Raw genomic sequence first — 20,130 nt, forward strand, 5'->3', positions numbered from 1 at the left:
CTTCCGAACGCAGCCCCACGGCCCTGCCAGCAACCTCCCCGTCCACCGCGACCGACAGAGCAGCCCAGCTCAGTTCAGCCCTGCCCGGCCACCAACCCTGCCCGCCTCATCGCAGAGGCCACTGCCCGCCTGCCGGTGCCGTACGCCGCCGCAATGCCAGCACGCAAGCTGCACTCAGCCATAGCGCCGGGCCGGGCCGGGCCGGGCCGGCGGAGGGGCGGGTCGGGCGGGTCGGAGGTCAGAAGTGACGTTTCGCACCCGGAAGTAGCGGCTGAGGAGGCGGCGTTCCGCCGCTGCGGTTGCCGCCCAGCCCAGCCCGCCCCGCCCCGCTCCGCTCACCTCTCTGTCGGCCGCCGCCGCCGCTTCCGACTCGCACGGCCGCCGGGCAGCCCCGGCCGCAGCCATGTCGCTCTTCCAGTCCGCCCTGGACTTCCTGGCGGGTCCCGGCTCCTTGGGGGCCGCCAGCCGCGACCAGAACGATTTCGTGGGGCAGACGGTGGAGATGGGCGACATGAAGCTGCGCATCAAGAGGGTCATCGCGGAGGGTAAGAGCGGGTTGGGACGTCAGGCCATGCCCAAGGCCGGGCTGTGAAGGGGGGAGCCCCACTGCTGTGGGGCTGGGCTGGGCTTCCCCTCGGGTCGCAGGGCTCCCGCCCTCCCTTACCTTGTTTCCCCTTCCTCGTTCGGGGCGAGGTGGGGGGTGCTTCCTTCTGGGCAGGCCGCGCCCTGACAAGCGAGGCCTTCAGGAGCGAAAGGGAGGCGGTGGCCCATCGGCTGCGCCAGCAGTGTCCTTAGGGTGCCGAGCGACCTCTCGGAAGGGCTTGTTGCCTCCTTGTTGCCTCCCTCTTTAATGAGGAGTCATAAGTGTGATGAGTTTATAGAAGTGTCATGGAAGGCCCTTCGCGAGGACCAGGTGTAGGTGCAGTATTTATTGTTGTTACCACAGTTCAGGAACACTCATAGAGAGCTACTGTGTTGTGTGGAAACTTCTTAATTTGTTTTGTGATTTAAAATACTGTCACCGGCTCTCAGAGGTGTTCATAATCTAATTAGGATCTCATGGAAGTACCGTAGTGCATATACATTAATTTTTTAAAATGACAGTGTGCATAACATGATACAAAGGGTGCTGGTTTGCCAGTACCTTTTTGGGTTGTTGGGAAAAGATTGAAATGCAGTAAATGCAGTAAAATACATTAACTATGAACACAAATGTTGGAAGGCTGATCTCATTCTGCATACAGACTTTTCTGGAGTACAGGAACTAAGTATATATCAAATACATGTCTGGGCAGTTTTAATTTTCAGTGAATTTTTGGGTAGGCATCTGGGCATACCACTTGCTAATCTGTTTTAAAATAGGTGCTATGTTTGTGTGCAAGTGACTTGACATTTGCAGAAATTTGAGCTTTGCTGTGCTTGTAATCAGAGAAGTTGCTTTATTTCTTCAAGCAGAAGAGATCTTGAAAGCTTTTCTCAAAAGACTAAAATGTGATTTTGTCCATATTAATGCAGTTAGATAATCCACTATCCTTTGTACAGCTCACTGATGTTATTTAGGTTAAATAGCCCAGAGTTCTATTCGGAACTCCTTTATAATATTGAATTTACTTTCTATACTTGTAGTTGTTTTGTCGTTGAGTAGTTCTATAAATAGACTTAATGATTTTTTTTTTCCCCAAGTAGTTTTTTTGTTGAAATCTCGGTGGTCAGCACAGAAGAAGAATTTGATTCAAGATTATCTACTTTAGTTTAATTTACAAAAATTTGCCTTTGTAAGACAGCAGGATACTGGTTTTCAGCACTTTATCATCTTAAGGTGAAACAGCTTGTTAGTTTAATGCGTAAGCACTTTTGGCATATGATATCTTACAAAAAGTGGATGATAAAAAGTGGCAGGTTTTTTGATGGTATGTTGCATTTAAGAGGATACTGCATGTCAAATCTGATGCAGACCTGAGCTATTACTTGCAGCTTTTTTACAGGATTTGCAGTCAGAACTCAGTGAAATGTAAGAACTCAGTATGATGTGACTGCAAGGTGAAGGCTGAACCAACTGTCTGGTGCTGCTGTTACTGTGACATTGCTGCCAGGAGCGACTACAGCAGTTTCCAGAGAACAGCAAAGGAAAGGAAGGAAGCTAAATTTGGGATGTGTCCATTGTTTAGCTCTTGGTTCTGAAACAAATATTTCATACTTTACTTTGGCAGCAGCCTACTGTTTCCCAGGATCTGACACAGGATTTCTAAAATGTCAAGAGGAAAGATGGCAGGTTAGATGGTTTAAGTCAAAAGGGGACGTGCTTTAAATCTAGCGTTCTCAATAATTTATTTGTAACCATAGCTGTGTGTTCTACGTATGTGTCATTATTATGGTTTTATTTCACTTTGTTTTCTTTTAATTTTACTCACTGAAATTTGGCCTAATTGCCAAATTCTGCTTTTGCTAGAAAGTAAGGTTTCCTAGTAAACATAGCTGAGCTAGAACAATCCTCAGGGTATGTTCAGTAGAAACATAAAATACAAAATATAGAAGTCCAGCCTCTCCTGCTGCCTACAGACTTGAATCTGTAATTTTCTGGTTTTAGTATATCATTTATGTTGTTGCTGAAATTGAATTTTATCTTTGCACTCTTAACCTATTTGACACCTGCTGATGTATGCTTGCATAACTGTGTCTTATGAGTGTTCCCTTCCTTGCTTACAAGTGCAGAATCTGTTTTATTTCTAAATGTATCCTTCCATGCCATTTTCTCTTCTAGAAAGTCAAGTGCTGCTTTCTGAATTTAGATTTCAAATATGTGGTGAACTGTGTGTGATCTGCAAATGCAGACAACTTGTTCTGCAGTTTCACACATCTGCCTTGTTTTTGGTTGGTAATCCACAGACTTTTCACACCATTACACAGTATCATATAGCAGCATAAGTTCAGTTGTTCTTGCACTCTGCAGCTTTTTCCAGCTCAGCTCCATTGGTGCAATTGTGCATTTGGCCATGCTGTAAGCAAAGAGATTAGCTGTGCACTTGGTCTGGATGTATGCACTTTCCCCATTCATTCTGCGAAGGTGCCATGCTGGGGGTAGGACTGGGCTGGTTGAAAATGTGGTGTGCTGGTGAAGGAGGTTGAGAGCAATGTGTGTTGGGGGTGCTATTGGTCTCTGGCACTGAATGCGTGAGCAGACTGTGCCACAGGATGGGCTGAGTGCTCCTTAAATATGATCCCCTGTGTTTTCTACTTGGCATTTTGGTAGCTCACTGGAGATAAGAAATTTTACAGGATGTTGCTTGGGGCATTTTCATTTAACCCCTGGTTGCTTTTCTATATTGCTGGCTTCAGCAGATTGTTTCTTTTGTGTCCACTTTTTGGTTAAGTGCACAGGCTGCCACTAGTTGCAAAGTAGTCACTGATTGAATACCTAATTAGTAAATGTGACTGTCTTGCACTCTTTCTTGTTACAGAGGGCTTTCTTGTATGGCCACAAGTCACTCTCTGGTCTGAGTACTCTGGACTTGTCTCCGTCATAACATGGGCATCTGCTCTCACACAGATGTCTGCACACATCTAGCTCAGCTACATGTGATGGGAGTTCTCCAAGTGCTTGCTGTCAAGTTTGGGGTTTTTTTGGGTGAGAGTAGCTTAACCTGTAGTCTTGTCAGATCTGTTGTGAATTCACATGAATGGCATGTGAACTTTCAGGCTGACTTTTGTTCCTTCATGTGACCTCCCCTTTATTCTGGAATGTTCAGGATTTCCCTGTCAGACTTATGAAGTAGTTGAAGGACTGAGATGGTCCTTAATTTGATGATCAGTGTAGTGTGCACATTTGACCCTGGGGGAAAGCAAGTGGCCACAGCAGGCTGAACAGTAATTTTCAGATATTTCTTTGTTCCTTTTCCCCAAAGCTGCCATACTTACACAAATAAACAGCCATGCACATTTGTTTTTCAAATGCTGTCAGCTTTTATTTTGGCCTGTGTGAGACAAGTGTCTCCTCTGACAGACTGTATGGTTGTTTACGTGCCCATCACCTTTCACTGCTGTGTAAATATGGTAAATTTCTTGAACCACACCTGTGCTGTAGAAGGAGTAGAACCAGGTTTATGGGCTGTCAGAGTTTTCATTGAGAGACTGTTGATGCTAAAGGTAGTCAATCAGTTACAGAAACTTGCTGCTCAGTTCTGTCTAGAAAAGCTGATCCAGTGACATGGTGAACTGATAAGAGAATAACGTGTCCTGTGATATGTGCCATCAAGTGCCAAAATGAGAAAGAAAGTTGAATTTTTTGAGAATTGTAAATAGTACAGCTGGTTGCTAGCTAATTGGAAAGAGAGGCCTGCTTCCTGTGTACTGCATGAATGTATAGTAAAATATTAATGCCTTTTAAAGCACAAATGAAAGGCAGGATGATGATTTGATTGCTAACAAGATCTTTACAAAACTGCTTATGAGATTAAAATTATTCAGTCTTTAAATATAATCGTATTCTTCCTTAAATAATTCCAGTACAAATAGGATATATAAGAGAACCTCTACTGAAAAATCCTTCTATGCAAATAGGGAACCTCTTCGTATTTATGATGGTACATAGAATAAAACCTAATAACTTGCTATCTCATAAGGATGAAAAGATGAAGGGATCTTCTGCAAAGTTTTGTGTTACATGGTTGGTTGGATAAGTTAATGTCCTTAAGGGGTTTTAGAGTGGTGAAAGTGAGTTGACTGTTGCATTAGTAGTTCCTACTGCCATTCAGTTAATCATGTCTCAGAATTTTCCACTGCCAGTAAGTCAAACTTTAATTTGCTCTTTTGAGTTTTGTATGTTGGATGGTCAATATGAAATTATCAATAAGTGTTCTATTTTAGTTATTATTTTTTCTAAAACACTTATTATTTTTTCTTGAACTAGTTACTGTTTTTTCTAGATGAGATGCATCTTTGAGAGAACTGGCAGATGTAGTCTTCAAGCTGCTCTCCGTGATACTTTAGAAGTCATGGCAGTCAGGTGAAGTCCCTGGTGACTGGAAGAAGGGACACTACACCTGTTTTTAGAAAGCATAATAGGGAAGACCCTGGGAACTACCGACCTGTCAGCCTCACCTCTGTGACTGGGAAGGAACATCATGGAGCAGATTCTGCTGTGTCTGTAAGGCATGTGGAGGGCAGGGAGGTGATCCAAGACAGTCAGTGTGGCTTTACTAAGGGCAAATCCTCCCTGACCAACCTGTGGCTTTTTATGATAGGGTAACTAGATCAGTGGACAAGGGATGACCTGTCAGTGTGATCTATCTGGACTGCAAGGCCTTTGACACAGTCCCCCACAATATCATACTTGCCAAACTGGAGAGGTATGGATTTGATGGGTGGACTGCTCAGTCGATAAGGAATTGGCTAGATGGTTGTATCCAGAGGGTAGGGGTCACTGCCTCTTAAGTCCTCATATGGACCAGTGACAAGTGGTGTCCCTCATGGGTCCATACCAGGACCTGTACTGTTAATATTTTGATCAGTGATATAGACAGTGGGATCGAGTGCACCATCAGCAAGTTTGTGGATGACACCAAGCTGAGTGGTGCTGTCAATAAGCCAGAGGGACAGGATGTCATCTAGAAGGACCTGGACAAACTGGAGAGGCAGCCCCAGGTGAATTTCATGAGGTTCAACAAGTGCAGGGTTCTGCACCTGAGTTGGAACAGTCTGCACTATCAGTACAGGCTTTGGGGATGAGCTTTTAGAAATCAGCCCTGCAGAAAAGAACCTGGGGGTGCTGGTGGATGAAAGGCTGGACATAGGGCAGTGGTGTGTGCTTGCAGCACAGAAGGTCAGTTGCATCCTGGGCTGCATCAAAAGAAGTGTGGCCAGCAGACTGAGAGAGGTGGTTCTGCCACTTTGCTCTGGTAAGACCTCACCTGGAGTGTTGCATCGAGCTCTGTAGCTCTCAACACAGGAAGGACATAAATCTGATGGAGTGGGTCCAGAGGAGGGCTACAAAAATGGTCAGGGCCTGGAACACTGCTCCTACGAAGACAGAGTGAGGGAGCTGCGGTTGTTCAGTCTGGAGAAAAGAAGGCTTCAGAGACAGACACCTAATGGCAACCTCCCTGAATCTGAAGGGGGCCAACAGGCAGACTGGAGAGGGACTGTTTGCAAGGGCCTGTTGTGATAGGACAAGGGACGGTGGCTTTAAATTAGGGAAGAGTACATTTAGACTGGATGCTAGGAAAAAATTCTTTACCCTGCGGTTGGTGGAAAAAATGGAACATGTTGCCCAGGGAGGTAGTTGAGGCCTCATCCCTGTAGCTATTCAAGGTGAGGCTTGGTGAGGCTCTGAGCAGCCTGGTCTAGTTGAGTGTGACCCTGCTTACTGCAAGGAGTTTGGACTGGATGACCTTTAGAGGTCCCTTCCAACCCAAACCATTTTATGATTCTGTGATTTCTGTTCTAGAAAAACAGTCTTTAAGAAGCTTTAGTTTCTCTCCTGGTATACTGTCAAGTGAAATGAACTAGATAGAAATACTCCTCTAGTAGTTTTTTCAAATATTTTGGAACACTTTGAGCTATTCTGTTTCTTGATATGTGTGCTAAAGATAATTGCATAAGAATATTTTCTTTTCGTAAAGAAAGCAACTTTATGCAATAATGACTGTTTTAAATTACAGTTTTCATCTTTTTCACCAACCAGTTCAACTCCATACTAATTAACTTTTAAATGTGCTTTGTTTTTTCTCTGATTTCTAATTACACAAATTCTTGTTCTATGAAGTATAGGCCCTTTCTTTTTCTATGAAATGAGGTAGTGGTATCTTGGTTTAGCTTAAAGAATTTATATAAAAAAACCTCAGGGTCTTGTCAGAGGATGCCATTAATGGCATGGAGTGGGTTCTTCAGAGTATATTGAGAAATATTCTCTCTCAAATGAACACACGTATTTCACTATCTAGGTTATAACCAAAGGAAGGGATTATTGAGGGGTGCTTCCCAGCTTCCCAAATACCAGTTGCTTTTCATGAAACACATTGACTTCTTAGTGATGATTTGTATGGAGTAGCTGAGAGAAGTTCCAGAAAACTGCTTTTCAGTGCAGAAGCAGTAGACACAGCAGTAGAACTTCAGTGCTGTTTCAGTATCACTTTCCTTGAGACTTTGAGTAAATTACAGTTTCATAATATACTCAGAATCCACGTAGCCTTGTTTTTTCTTCCAATTAATGGGTTTTGCTTCTCAGTATGTGGTTTTACTTGTTCTTGTCCCTTAGTTTAGAAGGAACTGCTCTGATACAGACATGGATTTTTCTTTCTCTTTGTGGAGGTTAGAACTGGGGCTTTCAGTTCATGCACTGTCAAGTCCCAAAGACTTTTTGGTGTGTGTTAATGTTAATACTAATACTAATCCTTTATTCTTTCTTAGTGGTGAATTTTCCTCTCAATGCAATAATATTTTGCAAATAACACCATTGATTGTCCTTGTGATGTGCCCCCTTGTCCAATGGTTGTGAGATGGTTAGGTGGATTTTCTGTATTCTGAAAAAAGCCAGTGAAAGTTGAAGTTGATACATGTAAAAAAATTGCCTGAGATTTCGCTTTAAATATATATATGTGTAAAAACAAATTAGTTCTAGTTCCTCTTGGTTAACTATCCAGGTATACTTGCAACATTTCAGTACTTTTTTTTTTTTTTTTCTTGTTTTACTATGAAGCTGAACAATTGAGAGTAAAACCAGATAGTGGTTATGTGAAGAGCAGGGAAGAAGCAAGTTCTGTAGCACACATTTAACCATTCTTCCTGTCGATTGGTTTCCTAATCTTCACTTGAGGAACAAGTATGGGCACAGGAGTAAGACCATAGGAGGGAAGCATGACAGTACTCATTATTCAAACATATCTGAGTCTAAAACTTTCACCATGAAAAAAGAATAATTCCAGAGTCAAAAGGTATCAATAGGCTAGACTTTTTTTTTTTTCCTTTTTCTTTTTCTTTTTGCTTTTCCCCTCCATATTAAAAAAGCTGTCACGAATTAAAACCATCTAGGAGACTCATAACAAAGTGCATTCTGACATAGTGAAACTTGCAGCTGTCATTAAAATATATAAAATAAATTTCTACATTACACTATAGGGCTCCCTCAGTATTCTGAATGTGATTAGACAGTAATACAGTTTACCAAGCTTATAGGCACAATATTATGGTCTCTGCAACTCCTGGATTTACAGAATGATGGTAATGTAATTAAATGCAGATGTAACTGTTAAAACTCTGGGAGTCAGAGGCACAACAGTCTCTTAATGGTGACATTTCTGTGGACATTGTTAGGTTAATTTGTTGGCAGATGTTTGGAGTTACTCTGAAGGGAGGCAAAGTCTAGTAAGTCAGCAGTTGCAACAGCATGTGATGTACAGGATGAACTGACAGTTGCTCTGTGAAGCATGTGAGAGGCAAACCTCTCAGAAGAAGGGAATAAAAAGATTGCAACCTCTAAACAAAGGTTGAAGTACCCTTCCCTAGCAGCTTTCCTGTTCACATTTCTTTTATGGTACCTAGAGTTGTTTTTCAGCATGAATCAGAACAGTGCTCTTTAAAAAAAGCAGATGTTTCTTGCATAAAGCAGTTCCTACTTGAAAGGAGAGCTGTGGAAGTTTCAAGGTGTTCTACATCTCTGCTTCTCAAGGTTATGGGAGAAAGTCCAGATCTTTGAGTTAGAGCCATGTTTAGTTTTTGAAGCAATTTTGATATCTTGTTAGGGCTTTGCAACAGACATAAAGGCATGACTGGGCCTTACAAAATAAGCTTATCAGTGCTTTGCATCCTTTCTGTATTGGGTAAAGATATTGCTTGTGATCTCATGGAAAAGCATGCCTGCTTTTAGGTAAGATGCAGTGTAACTTTAGTCTCATCTGTAATTAACTCTTTTTCAGTCAAATTATAATTGAAACACGAGCAACAGCAAAATTAATTAGAAAACAAATTTGATTGGTACTTGGGAGGGGAGCAAAAGGGTAATTTCAAGTAGTTATAAACAGGAAGTTGTTCATACCATCCTTTTCTTATGACTAGTTCCAGTGCATGACAGTACCAAGTGGTTTATGTTGTGGCTGATGTCCTTACTTTAATGCTTCACAAGCTGACAAGTGGGAAAACTGTCATTTCACTGAAAGTTTATTAGAAAAAGTCAATAAAGATGGGAAAAACAGGTACAGGATTTTAAAAAAATCAATTTGGTTTGTAGTGAACTTATTTGATACGTGATGGCTAGGTTTAACTCGAGGGAGGAGGTGAATCTCTTGGTTGGAAAAGAAACAATCAGATTTTTATAAGGGTGAAGAAGCACTGACACAAGCAATGCCTGTGACCTCTGCTGGTATAAGGATGAGTGCAGAGTGCTTGCTATTAAAGCAAATGCAGTGGGGTTGGTTCCCAATGCAGTGTAAGTATCAGGGTGTCTTGATGTGAACCAGGAGGGTGAGGCTGATAAGCTTTGTATTCTACTATGTTTCCCTTGGTCTGCTATGGGGCAAGACTGATTCCAGGGCTCACTGTTGCACTTTAGCTTCTGTATTTACATGAGTTTGTATAGTGCTCTATAGTGAACTTGTTTTGTGTGTGTTTGTGTGTGTAGAAAAGAAAGAAAACCAGTGTTCTTCTGACATTTCTGTGGCAGAAAATAAATATCTGAGACTATTTTTGAGAGTTTAATCTGTAAGCTGAAAGTAGGTCTATGAAATGCTTCAGCAGTGAAAAACTTATTTCTTGGGTTGAGAGCTTGGGGTGGGTGTGTACATATATACACACTGGTAACCTGTATGAGGAAACACAAAGAAAAAGCTTCAGAAAGCTTACTTAAAACCACCTACATAATATTTACATAAGTGGAAATAACACGTGGAAACACCCCAAATAAAACTACATACTGTCTACACCCTTAGGAAAGAAACAAAAGCAGTACTTCTGCTCCTAACTTCCGTTTCCTCATTTGCTGCAGCTGGATCTAATGTGAAGGGGTTTGCTGATGCAGAGGTGTGATCCCTGACTGGCATGGCTATGTTGACTGTGAAGTCCTTGGTGTAGTTATAGTTAAACAGGTGAAACTGCCTTTTTGTTTGTTTTATTGGGGTTTTTTTGGGTTTTTTTGTTTGGTGTTTTTTTCTCTGGTGGCCTGGAGTAAACTGTTACAGCTAAGGAGAAGTTTTTGCCAGTAAAGTTGTCCATATTTAGTGTATATCATCACTGTTTTAATAGATTAGGTCTGCAAGGAAGCCAGCATTAAATCCTAAATAAAACTGCTTTTAATAATAAAGCAATAGGAATTTTTTTGCCTTTTTTAAAAGAATTATCTTCATCAATAACATGTTTTTTTAAAAATAAATTAAAACACCATTGGTATTTAAATTCCTTTCATATTTATTGCTTTGGCAGGGGGGACTGGACTCAATCTCCAGAGGTCCCTTCCAACCTCAACCATTCTGTGATTCTATGACCTTCGCGACTTACTTTATGTCCTTTAATATCCCAGAAAGTCCATAGATTTAAAATTGCTAACAGCTGTAGTGCTGCAGTAGTGATTAACTGAATTGTATTTATGTGAAATAATGAAGTGGCAGAATAAGAAACTTAATTCAGATTGATGTTTTGAAACAGGCATGGTTGTGAAGGATGAGGCTAGAGGCCATAATAGTGAAATGCATTCAGTGAAGAGGTAATATAATGAGGTATGATACCACTAGCTTTTCATTCTTGGAGTTCTGAAAGATTAGTGAACTTAGAATTCTGTTTAGCATTCCAGTACTCAATTTTTAAGTACAGTTGCTGAATTAAAAATACATCTTTTAAGCCATCTGGTGTACTCTGGAGCTATCACTATTTAATGAAGTTTCTCCCTTCAGCTTACTATTCTAATGCCTCTGCATAAATGTTGCTAGGACCCATGACACCATTGAAATAGCATTAAAGAGATTCTGACTGTTAGAAACCCAGGCTTTTTCATCAATAAATCAACTTGGGTAGTTCTCATAAGTCAGTTTTTTCGGCATTCATTTAAATTTTGTTTGTTAACTGGGAGAATTTCAGGGCAATTGTGAATGCATCCAGACTTTTTGGGGGACTGTATCATGATCAGCACTTCAGACTATCAGTGGTCACCCAAAGACACTTTACTCCTTTCTAAATGAAAGCATATTCAAGAGAAACACTGTTCTGCAGTTCTGGGCACCTCACTATAAAAGGGACACAGAAGGGCTGGAGCTTGTCCAGAGAAGGGCAACAAAGCTCATGAAGGGCCTGGAGCACAAGTCCTGTGAGGAGTGGCCGAGGGAGCTGGGGGTGTTTAGTCTGGAGAAGAGGAGGCTGAGAGGAGACATTATTGCTCTCTTCAGCCACCTCAAGGGAGGTTGGAGCGAGGAGGCAGACAGACTCTTCTCCTTAGTGGGTTGTGATAGGGGCAGAGGGAATGGATGGAAGCTACACCAGGGGAGGTTTAGGCTGGATGTTAGGAAACATTTTTTCACTGAGAGGGTTGTCAGGCACTGGAATATCCTGCCCAGGACAGTGGGGGAGTCATCGTCCCTGGAGGCATTTAAAAGGCATTTAGACCTGATCCTTAAGGACATGGTTTAGTAGTTGGATTATGGTATTGGTAAAAGGTTGAACTGGATGATCTTGGAGGTGTCTTCCAATCTAAACATTCTGTGATTTTGTGAAAGTTTTAAATAGATCTTCTTTTAAGACTGACTGTAAACTTTTTAGTTGGATAAACAGATTTCTCCTTTTACTCCCTTGTACTCGATGTTAACAGGATTAAGCTTAACGATAAGATGCAGCTTCCTCTATACTGGAAACTTTCCTAGAAGTTGTTCTTCTTTCCTAGAAGTATAAGAAATACTTGGGGGGGTTTTTTGGGGTTTTTTGGGTTTTTTTGTTTTTTTTTTTACCTTTACTAAGTTTCAGGAGGGCATTTGATGTATTTGAGTGAAGAATAGGTAGATTTTGGAGTGCATGTGTGTAGGTCTGTGGATGTTTGTATTCCTAGAGGTACTAGCAAGGTGTATGCCTGAAATGCAGTTTAGGTGTGCCCCATCACAGCCCTGGCAGAACCCTTGGCAGTAAACAAAGCTGATCTTGCAGAATAACTGTTCTGTAATCTGGGGTACCTCACTCACCATTTTGTTCTTGAGTGCGTATAAGAAAAGTAACTGTGCAGTAGTTTTGCATACTACAAATTTGTGCTGACCTGAAGCCCTTAATTTTGTAAATTGACGCATATGTTTTCAAGATGAATCTTGCAAGGTTATTAGCATAAAAATCAAGGTGAATGTAAAGACTTTCTTCTGTAGGGTCACAGTACTTGCACTTTGTAGAAGGCCTGTGGGACAAAGACATGGAGGAAGCAGCACTGTTGGGTGATGACTGGTGTATCCTGGTGTAGGGTTGTACAACTCACTGCAGCCCAGTGGTCTTTGAAACTTGGAGCATGCCTCTGGATGTGAATGGGGAACTGGGAACTGGTTGGGAAAAACTCACCCCATGGTTTCCCAGCACCCATCTTCAGTGGATGAATGTCTTGTTTCACCAGCTTTATGAAATCCATACCTGCTAGTCATAACTAATCAACACTGTTTCTCTTGCATATGTTTTCATTTATAAAGGAGTGAAGCGTCTTTGGGTAATATTCAGAGATGGTGGTATGGACTTCATTCTGTCTCCAGCCCCTGTCACACCAGTACCCAAAATACTGATTGCAATTGCTGATCAGAGCATTTGCACTAGAGGCTTTAAAACAGCTAAGAGAACTTCCTATTGTAGGAAGTAGTGAACCTAATTTTACATAGTGAATCAAAGTAAATGGAAAAGCACAATGCACTTAAAAGAAATGTGTAGCGAGATGTAACTGCAGCCCTCACTGTCATCTTCCATGTTATCATTGATAATTCAGCTCTTCTATGGTGCACTAATTACTCTTCTGCTTGTTCTCTCTGTAACTGGGATTTCTCTTTTACTGTTTTTCTATATAATTCCTCTGTAAATTCTAAAAGTAAAGTCAGCACCCAGCCTGCAATTTTCTTGCTTCATGTTGTGGATGCTACTGGCAAAGTAACAGCATTTTTGGGCAGTACCATTCAGGAATATTGGAGAACACTGCTGGTCAATTGCCATGTAAAACTTCTGAGATTGCTGCTTGAAAGACTTGTATTCGATTGCCTTGCACAAAGCAAACACTATGTTCACTTCAGCCTCATATTAATGCTTCTGATCTACAGATAGGGTATTGGATACTCATGTGACTGTACTGATCCTGCATATTTTGAAAAAAAAAAAAAAAGCCTTTTCAACTTGTTTCTTGTCTATGCTGGTTCATTCTTTAGTCATCCTACAACCAGTAAAATTTTGTAGTTCTCTGATATCTTTTGTGCTTATTCTCCGTATTATTGCTGGTGAGAACATTGCTGTCTAGTTAAATGAAAAAAGAATTTATATTAAAGAAATAAAAAGGAAAAAACACTGACATTTACCACCTTAGCTGTTATTCTACTGGAGGTACTCTGCAAAAGATTGAGAGCACATATGCAACTATACTCTTAGTGTAACCATTTCTTCCAAGAAGAAATGGAAGTCCTATGAGGATCTTTAACATGGAGTAGAACTATACAAGTATGTTCTTTTGATACAGTTATATTATCATAATTAGCAACTGAGAAAACTTAGCAGACATGCGACTTTTTCTGTCTTTTAGTTCATAGAAATTTGCTGTGTTCTTGAGAAAATGGATAGTGTTTAAAGTCAGTAAAGGAGTCAGACTAAAAGTCAGACTTTAAAGTCAGACTAAAGGAGTTGGAAAACAAATTACAATTTAATTACAGCATTACCTTTACTTGAAGTGTGTGCTTCAGTGCTTGAAAATGCTTTCTGCTTTTCATATGAAGTTGGAAGCATGGAAGTTTTTCTGAAAGAATGTGGAGTTGTATATTTAATGGTTTCTCTTCTCTGAGTATTCCCATTTTAATAGAAAGCCTGACAGTGTAAAACCATGTAGTTTAATTAGAATCACAGTCACTGAATCTTGATTTTTGTATGGACCTTCATTTTTTAAAAAGTGCTTCATAGACAATCTGCATATGCACACTAAAAAATGCTGGTAAGTAATGAAGCATGGTTATAGCTTGTGTAAAAGGAAGATCGTATTTTAGTTGTTGTGTATTGGGTACCCATACTCCTGGCAAGCCACTGAAAATTGTGTATTTTTTACATTCAGAAGAAAAATCTAATTCATATGTTCGCTCTGTTAAATTAAAAAGAATTATTTATCTTAATGTTGAAATTAAAACTGACTTTATGTTCCTTGTTGTAGGTGGTTTTGCTTTTGTCTATGAAGCCCAAGATCTTGGAAGTGGTAAAGATTATGCTCTAAAGGTAAAACGAATTCATTTTCTAGAGATTAACAAGGTCTGTCTTTCTGCTTGATGCTTTAGCACAACAGGTAATTCTTTATGTGCTGCTGAACAAGTCACTTACAAAAAATCTAAAATGATAAAGAGTTTGTAGCACACTGCACCTGTATTTAAAGTGATCATTCGAGTTACAGCCCTGTGCTTTGTACTTCGATGCCAAAGATGGGAGTTGCCCCTGGTACTACTGCTGTTTATCTTAATTTGGTTAAAAATTCATCCCCCTGTCCCAGATATTTTGTTACATGCCTATAAAGAATCTTTCCAAGTTACCTGAAGCTGGATACAGGAATCGAAAGCAGATTTAGTGTACTGGTTAGCCAACATCCTTACTTGCAGAGTAAGTTTCATCAATATTAAAAATAATGCTCCATACTTTGAATCCTTGATTAGACATTCAGTCTGCCACTTTGCAGAGATGTATCCCTGTGTTCTTTGGAAGGCTTATAATAATCATGTAAAAGTCGAAAATTGTAGAAAGGACTGTACTGTGAAGTCATTTACTTTGTCATACTTTGCTGCAAAAAAGTAAGTTGTATTCAGCACAGAATGTCTTCATTTTTGGAGTAGGAATTTTCTGTTGCTCTATCAGTATGAAGACATCTGTCTTGGAGAAAAAGTGGAAAGGGTTGTAGTATGTGAGGTGGGAGAAGTGAGATTACACCACAAAAATTACATTTTTATTTTTTTCCTTTTCATACCATATCCTACAGTAACAAAATACCTGACCAAACCAATGTAGTATCTGTGTTCGAAAAGTCACCAAGATCCATTTAACAATACCAGGTGAAACACAAACCCTTACTATACTTCCTCTGTTTTGTAAAACTGGCATTTTGGTAGCATATGCTCAGATTGATTCTAGTCAAATCCAAGTGATACTTAAAACAGTAATGCTTCATTTTGCTGTTGATTGTTCAGGCAGTGTTGAAAAAAGTTGGGCTGCATAGTTCGGAGAAGTTTTGACTGGAGTGGCTTGAAGGTGGTCGGTAAAGATTTGACACAAGATGAATCACTGTCAGTGCACAATGCTATAACCCAGTGTTTAACAGAACAGAAGACACATTGATTACTTTACGAGTGTCAAAGATTACAATTGGCCAGTTATCACTAAAGTAGAGGAGCATAGGCAGCTAGAATACTGTGTGCTGTACTTGTGGAGGTACATCCAAAGGTAACATAATCCTTCTTGGGTTTTTATGGGGGAAAAAAAAACACTGCACTGTTTTTCTGTAAGTTTTAGTAACTGTCTACTCAATTACTGTTTTCTGACAGCGATTGTTGTCTAATGAAGAAGAAAAGAACAAAGCCATCATTCAGGAAGTTTGTTTTATGGTATCCTTTTTTGGAACATATTTTAAGTTTTTTATTTAGTTGCCTGATATCTAACATTTCTGGGAAATGGAGGAGTCTACAGGTTCAGTTCTTTACATGCCATATACTGCTTATAAGGACTGTCTTTCTGAACAATGTCTACTTTCCTGGTTTGCCATGAGTCTGGCAGCAGCATCCATTGTGTCCAGTTCTTCAAAATTTGCAGGACGCAAATGGGTGCAAATAATTTTTGTAGCAAGTGTAGACTTTGTTACATACTTGGTGTAGCAAAAAGTGAAATTCTTTGGCTTTCTAGCAATCTTGTGACTGTGGTCAAGAGACCTTTTGACTACTTGGGTAATACTTGTATCTTGAAGATTTCCTTCACATTTATTGCCTTTTTGACTACTCAGAACTTTGCTTCTGCAATTAGTGCTTCTTAAGTTCTGCTTCAGATGCATCTGACTTTAAAAGGCTGACATTCCATGATTAATATTCAGTAGAATGCATCCATCAGAAACAAGAGGCAGATGTTTCTCAGTGCCATTGCTGTACTCTTCATCTTCAGTGGTGTTAGATGTTAGGGTGTAATGTAATCTCATAGCGCTTTCAGTTATTTGCTTTTGTAAACTCAATATTTGCTTCCCAGGATCTGCTCAAGGACTCTCAGTTTGTTTGAAGAGTTAGTGAGTAGTGTAGTATGCTGTTGTTTTGTTTACCTATCTGAGTGTTCAGCTTCATTCTGAATTATCAGGCAAACCCACTGATCCTAATTTAAGCCACTCAAATATTTTTTATTATTTCTAAAACTTTTGGCAAAATCTTGCAGTAAACACAGAAGTAGACTTGCAGAGAATGGACTAGAATAGCACTACTTTGTAGTTAGGCTGACTATGTCTTGCCAGGAGTAAATAACTAAATGTTCTCTGGATGTCTTTTTTCATAGCTCAGGACTGTTACAGCATGTGTTCAACATGAAAAAGGTAAACTGAAGCTAACTTTCCAATGTATAACTGTAAAGTAAAAATAATTCCTGCAGGTCTGAGTAAAAGGCCGTGAAGAAATGCAAAAGATAGAAAACAGTACTTTGGATTCTAATTTGGTGGATCCCACTTGCCTTTTTTCTATAGCTTTGTTATACTTAAATTATCTTTGCCATTTTGTTTTCAGAATCGGTGAATGCACCTTGTAAATACTGTGTATTTGTCTTCCAGACAGGAGTCTTGGCATATCACCAAGGTGATGCACATCAGGGACAATGTAAATGCACATAATGCAACTTAAATTACAGTGACGGGAGCTGAGAGGACTTACGCGTTACAGCCCTTTACGTAGTTCAAAATGACACTTTGAATTTTTTATCTGGAAATGAAACATGACAGAGGTTTTAGTCTGAAGAATTATTACTACTGAAGGGAGGAAAATTCCTCAGTCTCTTTGGAGCTTGAATTTGCTTTTTTACCTTAATTTTAATGATTTATAACACAGGAAAGTTGCTTTGGAAAGTTGGGTGTTGATACAGTAGCCCTTTCTTGATCAGCCAGTGAGAGAAGCAGCTTAAGATTAAAACAACTCTCTGCTTGTGCTAATGCCTTACAATCATTTTCAAAAGATACTAAGAAGTAACTAGGTCTCTTTTTGTCAGCTGCAGCATGGATTTCTCTATTCTGCTTACTGGTTTAATTGTAGCTATAATGCTTGCAGTGGTTTTAGGGTAACATTTTGAATCCAATGTCTGTGAACTGCTTTTTACAGTAGTATCAATAAACTTGACAGTCATCTTCCTTGAACATGTTGTCCCCAGAAAAAACTTTCAGGTCATCCCAACATTGTCCAGTTCTGCTCTGCTGCATCTATAGGAAAAGAAGAATCAGACACAGGACAGGGAGAGTTTCTCCTCCTTACAGAGTTGTGCAAAGGTAAACTTTTTTCTTTTCCCATAGTTCATGTTGCTTCAAGCTGCTGTTTTGCATAGGTTACTTCACAGCTTAGAAGCTTTGAAAACCTCTTAAAAGACATCATAGTTCAGAGGAGCTAGAGTTCAGCTTCATTTTTTATATAGTAAGGATCATCATATTCTTTGAAACTACAGTTCAACCTCACTTATATATGGGATAATCATTAAGTTCTTTGTGGTGGAGACTAGTCAGGAGAAGGAAGAGGAGGCATAGTTTCTTAGAGCATCATTTCCTTTGGCACTGCAGTCTGTGTGGCTCTTCCATTTTATGAATATCTATATGATAATACAACTCAAGACTGTAAATTTTCCTTGATGAGAAAAGCATTTGTCTGTTCATTCCAGGCTTTCAGAATTTGTGGTGTTCTGTGTGTGTTTATGTGAATGACTCTGTTTCCCTGCAGGACAGTTGGCGGAATTCTTAAAGAAAGTCGAATCCAAAGGACTAATCTCATGTGACACAGTTCTGAAGATCTTTTATCAGACCTGCAGGGCAGTCCAGCATATGCATAAGCAGAAGCCTCCTATTATCCACAGAGATTTAAAGGTGTGTTACAATGTTTAAATAAAGGATGAATTTTTTAAGCAGAAGAGGGGGCTGAATCAGTGTTAACCTGTTGATTAAATGTAGTGGATGTTCTTGAATATAGCAGATCTTTTGTCTTGCCAGAAGTTCTGGGTGTCAGATAATCGCTGAAATATTTGCATCTCTTCAAACAAGATCTTCTTGAAATTTTGGCGTTGGTACTACATATACAAGCAGACAGAAAAGTAGTACGTTGTGCCTGGCTGATTAAGTTAGTCTTAGTAATTTGTTTTTGATAAAATAACCAATTAGGACTTGTGAGTTGCAGTTCTGATTTGAGCAATTTTCTAAACAAAAGAGGTAAAGTTTGGAAAGACAAGAGAAGATAATGTTGGATTTTCTATGAAAGACTGTGTGGCCTTTGAGAATATGTAGTAAGCTATTTGCTTTAGAACTAATAACTTGCATTGTATTTTAGGGCTTGTTTTGAGTTATAAAATTTGGTAAGCATAATTAGTGATAGAATCTGTTTCTTAATTTTTCGTTCTGTTAGCCTTTATGAAGATGCTGCCGGGTTGTGCTGCAGACAGCAGTGTATCCCTAGAAATTTTTGAGATTTGAAAGAACTTCATCTGTTTTTGAATTTTGTGTTTTGAAGACAAGGATTAACCATTACATGTAAGCTGAACCTTAGATGGTGTTCTAATCATCAGTGAGATTCTGCTGTCCTACATATACATTCAGCCTAGTGGAAGGAGGTGACCTTTGTAAAAATAAACAAAATAAGAAGATTCTTATTCTTGAATTTGTCTGAATTTAACAGGTTTATTTCCTGTTTGATGTGGTATGAGCTGAACATTAAAAAAAGGAAAATTTGTTCCTTCTTAAGTAAGCATGTGCTTTCTTTATTACTTTGAGGAAAGAAAATTGCAACCACATTTTAAGAGTAAATGTGTGCTAAGTGTTTTCAGCACCATTTCTGGAAACTTTGATGTTAGGCACTAATGTAGCATCTTAATACAAAAATAGCTTTGATTAAATAGCTTTGATTAAATAGCTTTGATAGAGCACTCTTTTTTTTTTTTTTTTTTTTTTTTCCTCAGTATCATTAAGCAGGATTCTGCATAATGTCAAAAGTTTTCAGCAAGGTAGGGTAGAGCTTTCTTGCTGTTACTTTCTAGAATAAAGTATTCTGTTCTGCACTAAAATTTCTATACACCAGTCCTGAGAAAAGCTTGTAGAAAAAGGATAAAAAACTTTTTCTTTTTTTTAATTGTAAATATAAAATTTCTTATATAGCAGTTGAGATAATGCTCAGAGTCTGTTTTTCTTTACAAGAATTGTAAATACCTGGCAGAGATAAGTGGAAAAAGACAGGAATTTCGTGTTTGTTTCATGCTACAGGGGCTGGAAAGTGCTCTTAAGAGGCAGACACTGTACTGCAACTAGGAGCCAAATAGAAATCATTTAACTGTGCTGTTCTTTCCAGAAGGTTGAATTTAGGTCAGCAGCATGAAAAACTGCCAGCCTCAATTGAGACCTGAGATTCTAGTGTAGAGTTTGGGGAGGGGTGTAGTTGGGTTGGAGTCCTAAAAGGTTTTTCTCAATTATTTTGACTAACAGCATAACGATTTATGAAAAACAAGTTCACCTTCATAGTCATGGCTTCTTTCTGTCCTCCTGTGGTTTCCTTCTCTTTCCTGTCAGTGCAGCGCTTTTTTTTTTGGTCCTGAACTCCTTTGGATGAATTTTACTTTTGTAAAGCACTACAAGAACCTGGCTAGCTACCAATCAGTAAAAATTCTAAGCTTATAGAGGAAAATTTGTAAAATATCAGTGCTTTTCAGGTATTATAATTGTCTGAATTTATCTTTTCAGGATTTGCCATAGAAGACACGTCTAGC

At 39.5% G+C, this 20,130-nt stretch overlaps 1 protein-coding gene across 2 annotated transcripts in view; it reads left to right on the forward strand.

Annotated features, from left to right (window-relative positions):
* The first annotated feature begins 282 nt into the window (after positions 1–282).
* GAK (cyclin G associated kinase) overlaps positions 283–20,130 on the forward strand; it is a 76,670-nt gene continuing 56,822 nt past the window's right edge. The window contains exons 1-5 of one of the 2 annotated variants that reach the window (XM_030467346.1): positions 283–545; positions 14,333–14,394; positions 15,705–15,764; positions 17,548–17,662; positions 18,105–18,247. In XM_030467346.1, the coding sequence (XP_030323206.1) occupies positions 404–545; positions 14,333–14,394; positions 15,705–15,764; positions 17,548–17,662; positions 18,105–18,247 (522 nt within the window). In that variant the 5' untranslated portion in view covers positions 283–403. The remainder of the gene's footprint in view (positions 546–14,332; positions 14,395–15,704; positions 15,765–17,547; positions 17,663–18,104; positions 18,248–20,130) is intronic. The other variant, XM_030467345.1, reaches the window with a different exon arrangement.

Source organism: Calypte anna, chromosome Z, assembly GCF_003957555.1.
Source record: "Calypte anna isolate BGI_N300 chromosome Z, bCalAnn1_v1.p, whole genome shotgun sequence".
Taxonomy (NCBI): Eukaryota; Metazoa; Chordata; class Aves; order Apodiformes; family Trochilidae; genus Calypte; species Calypte anna.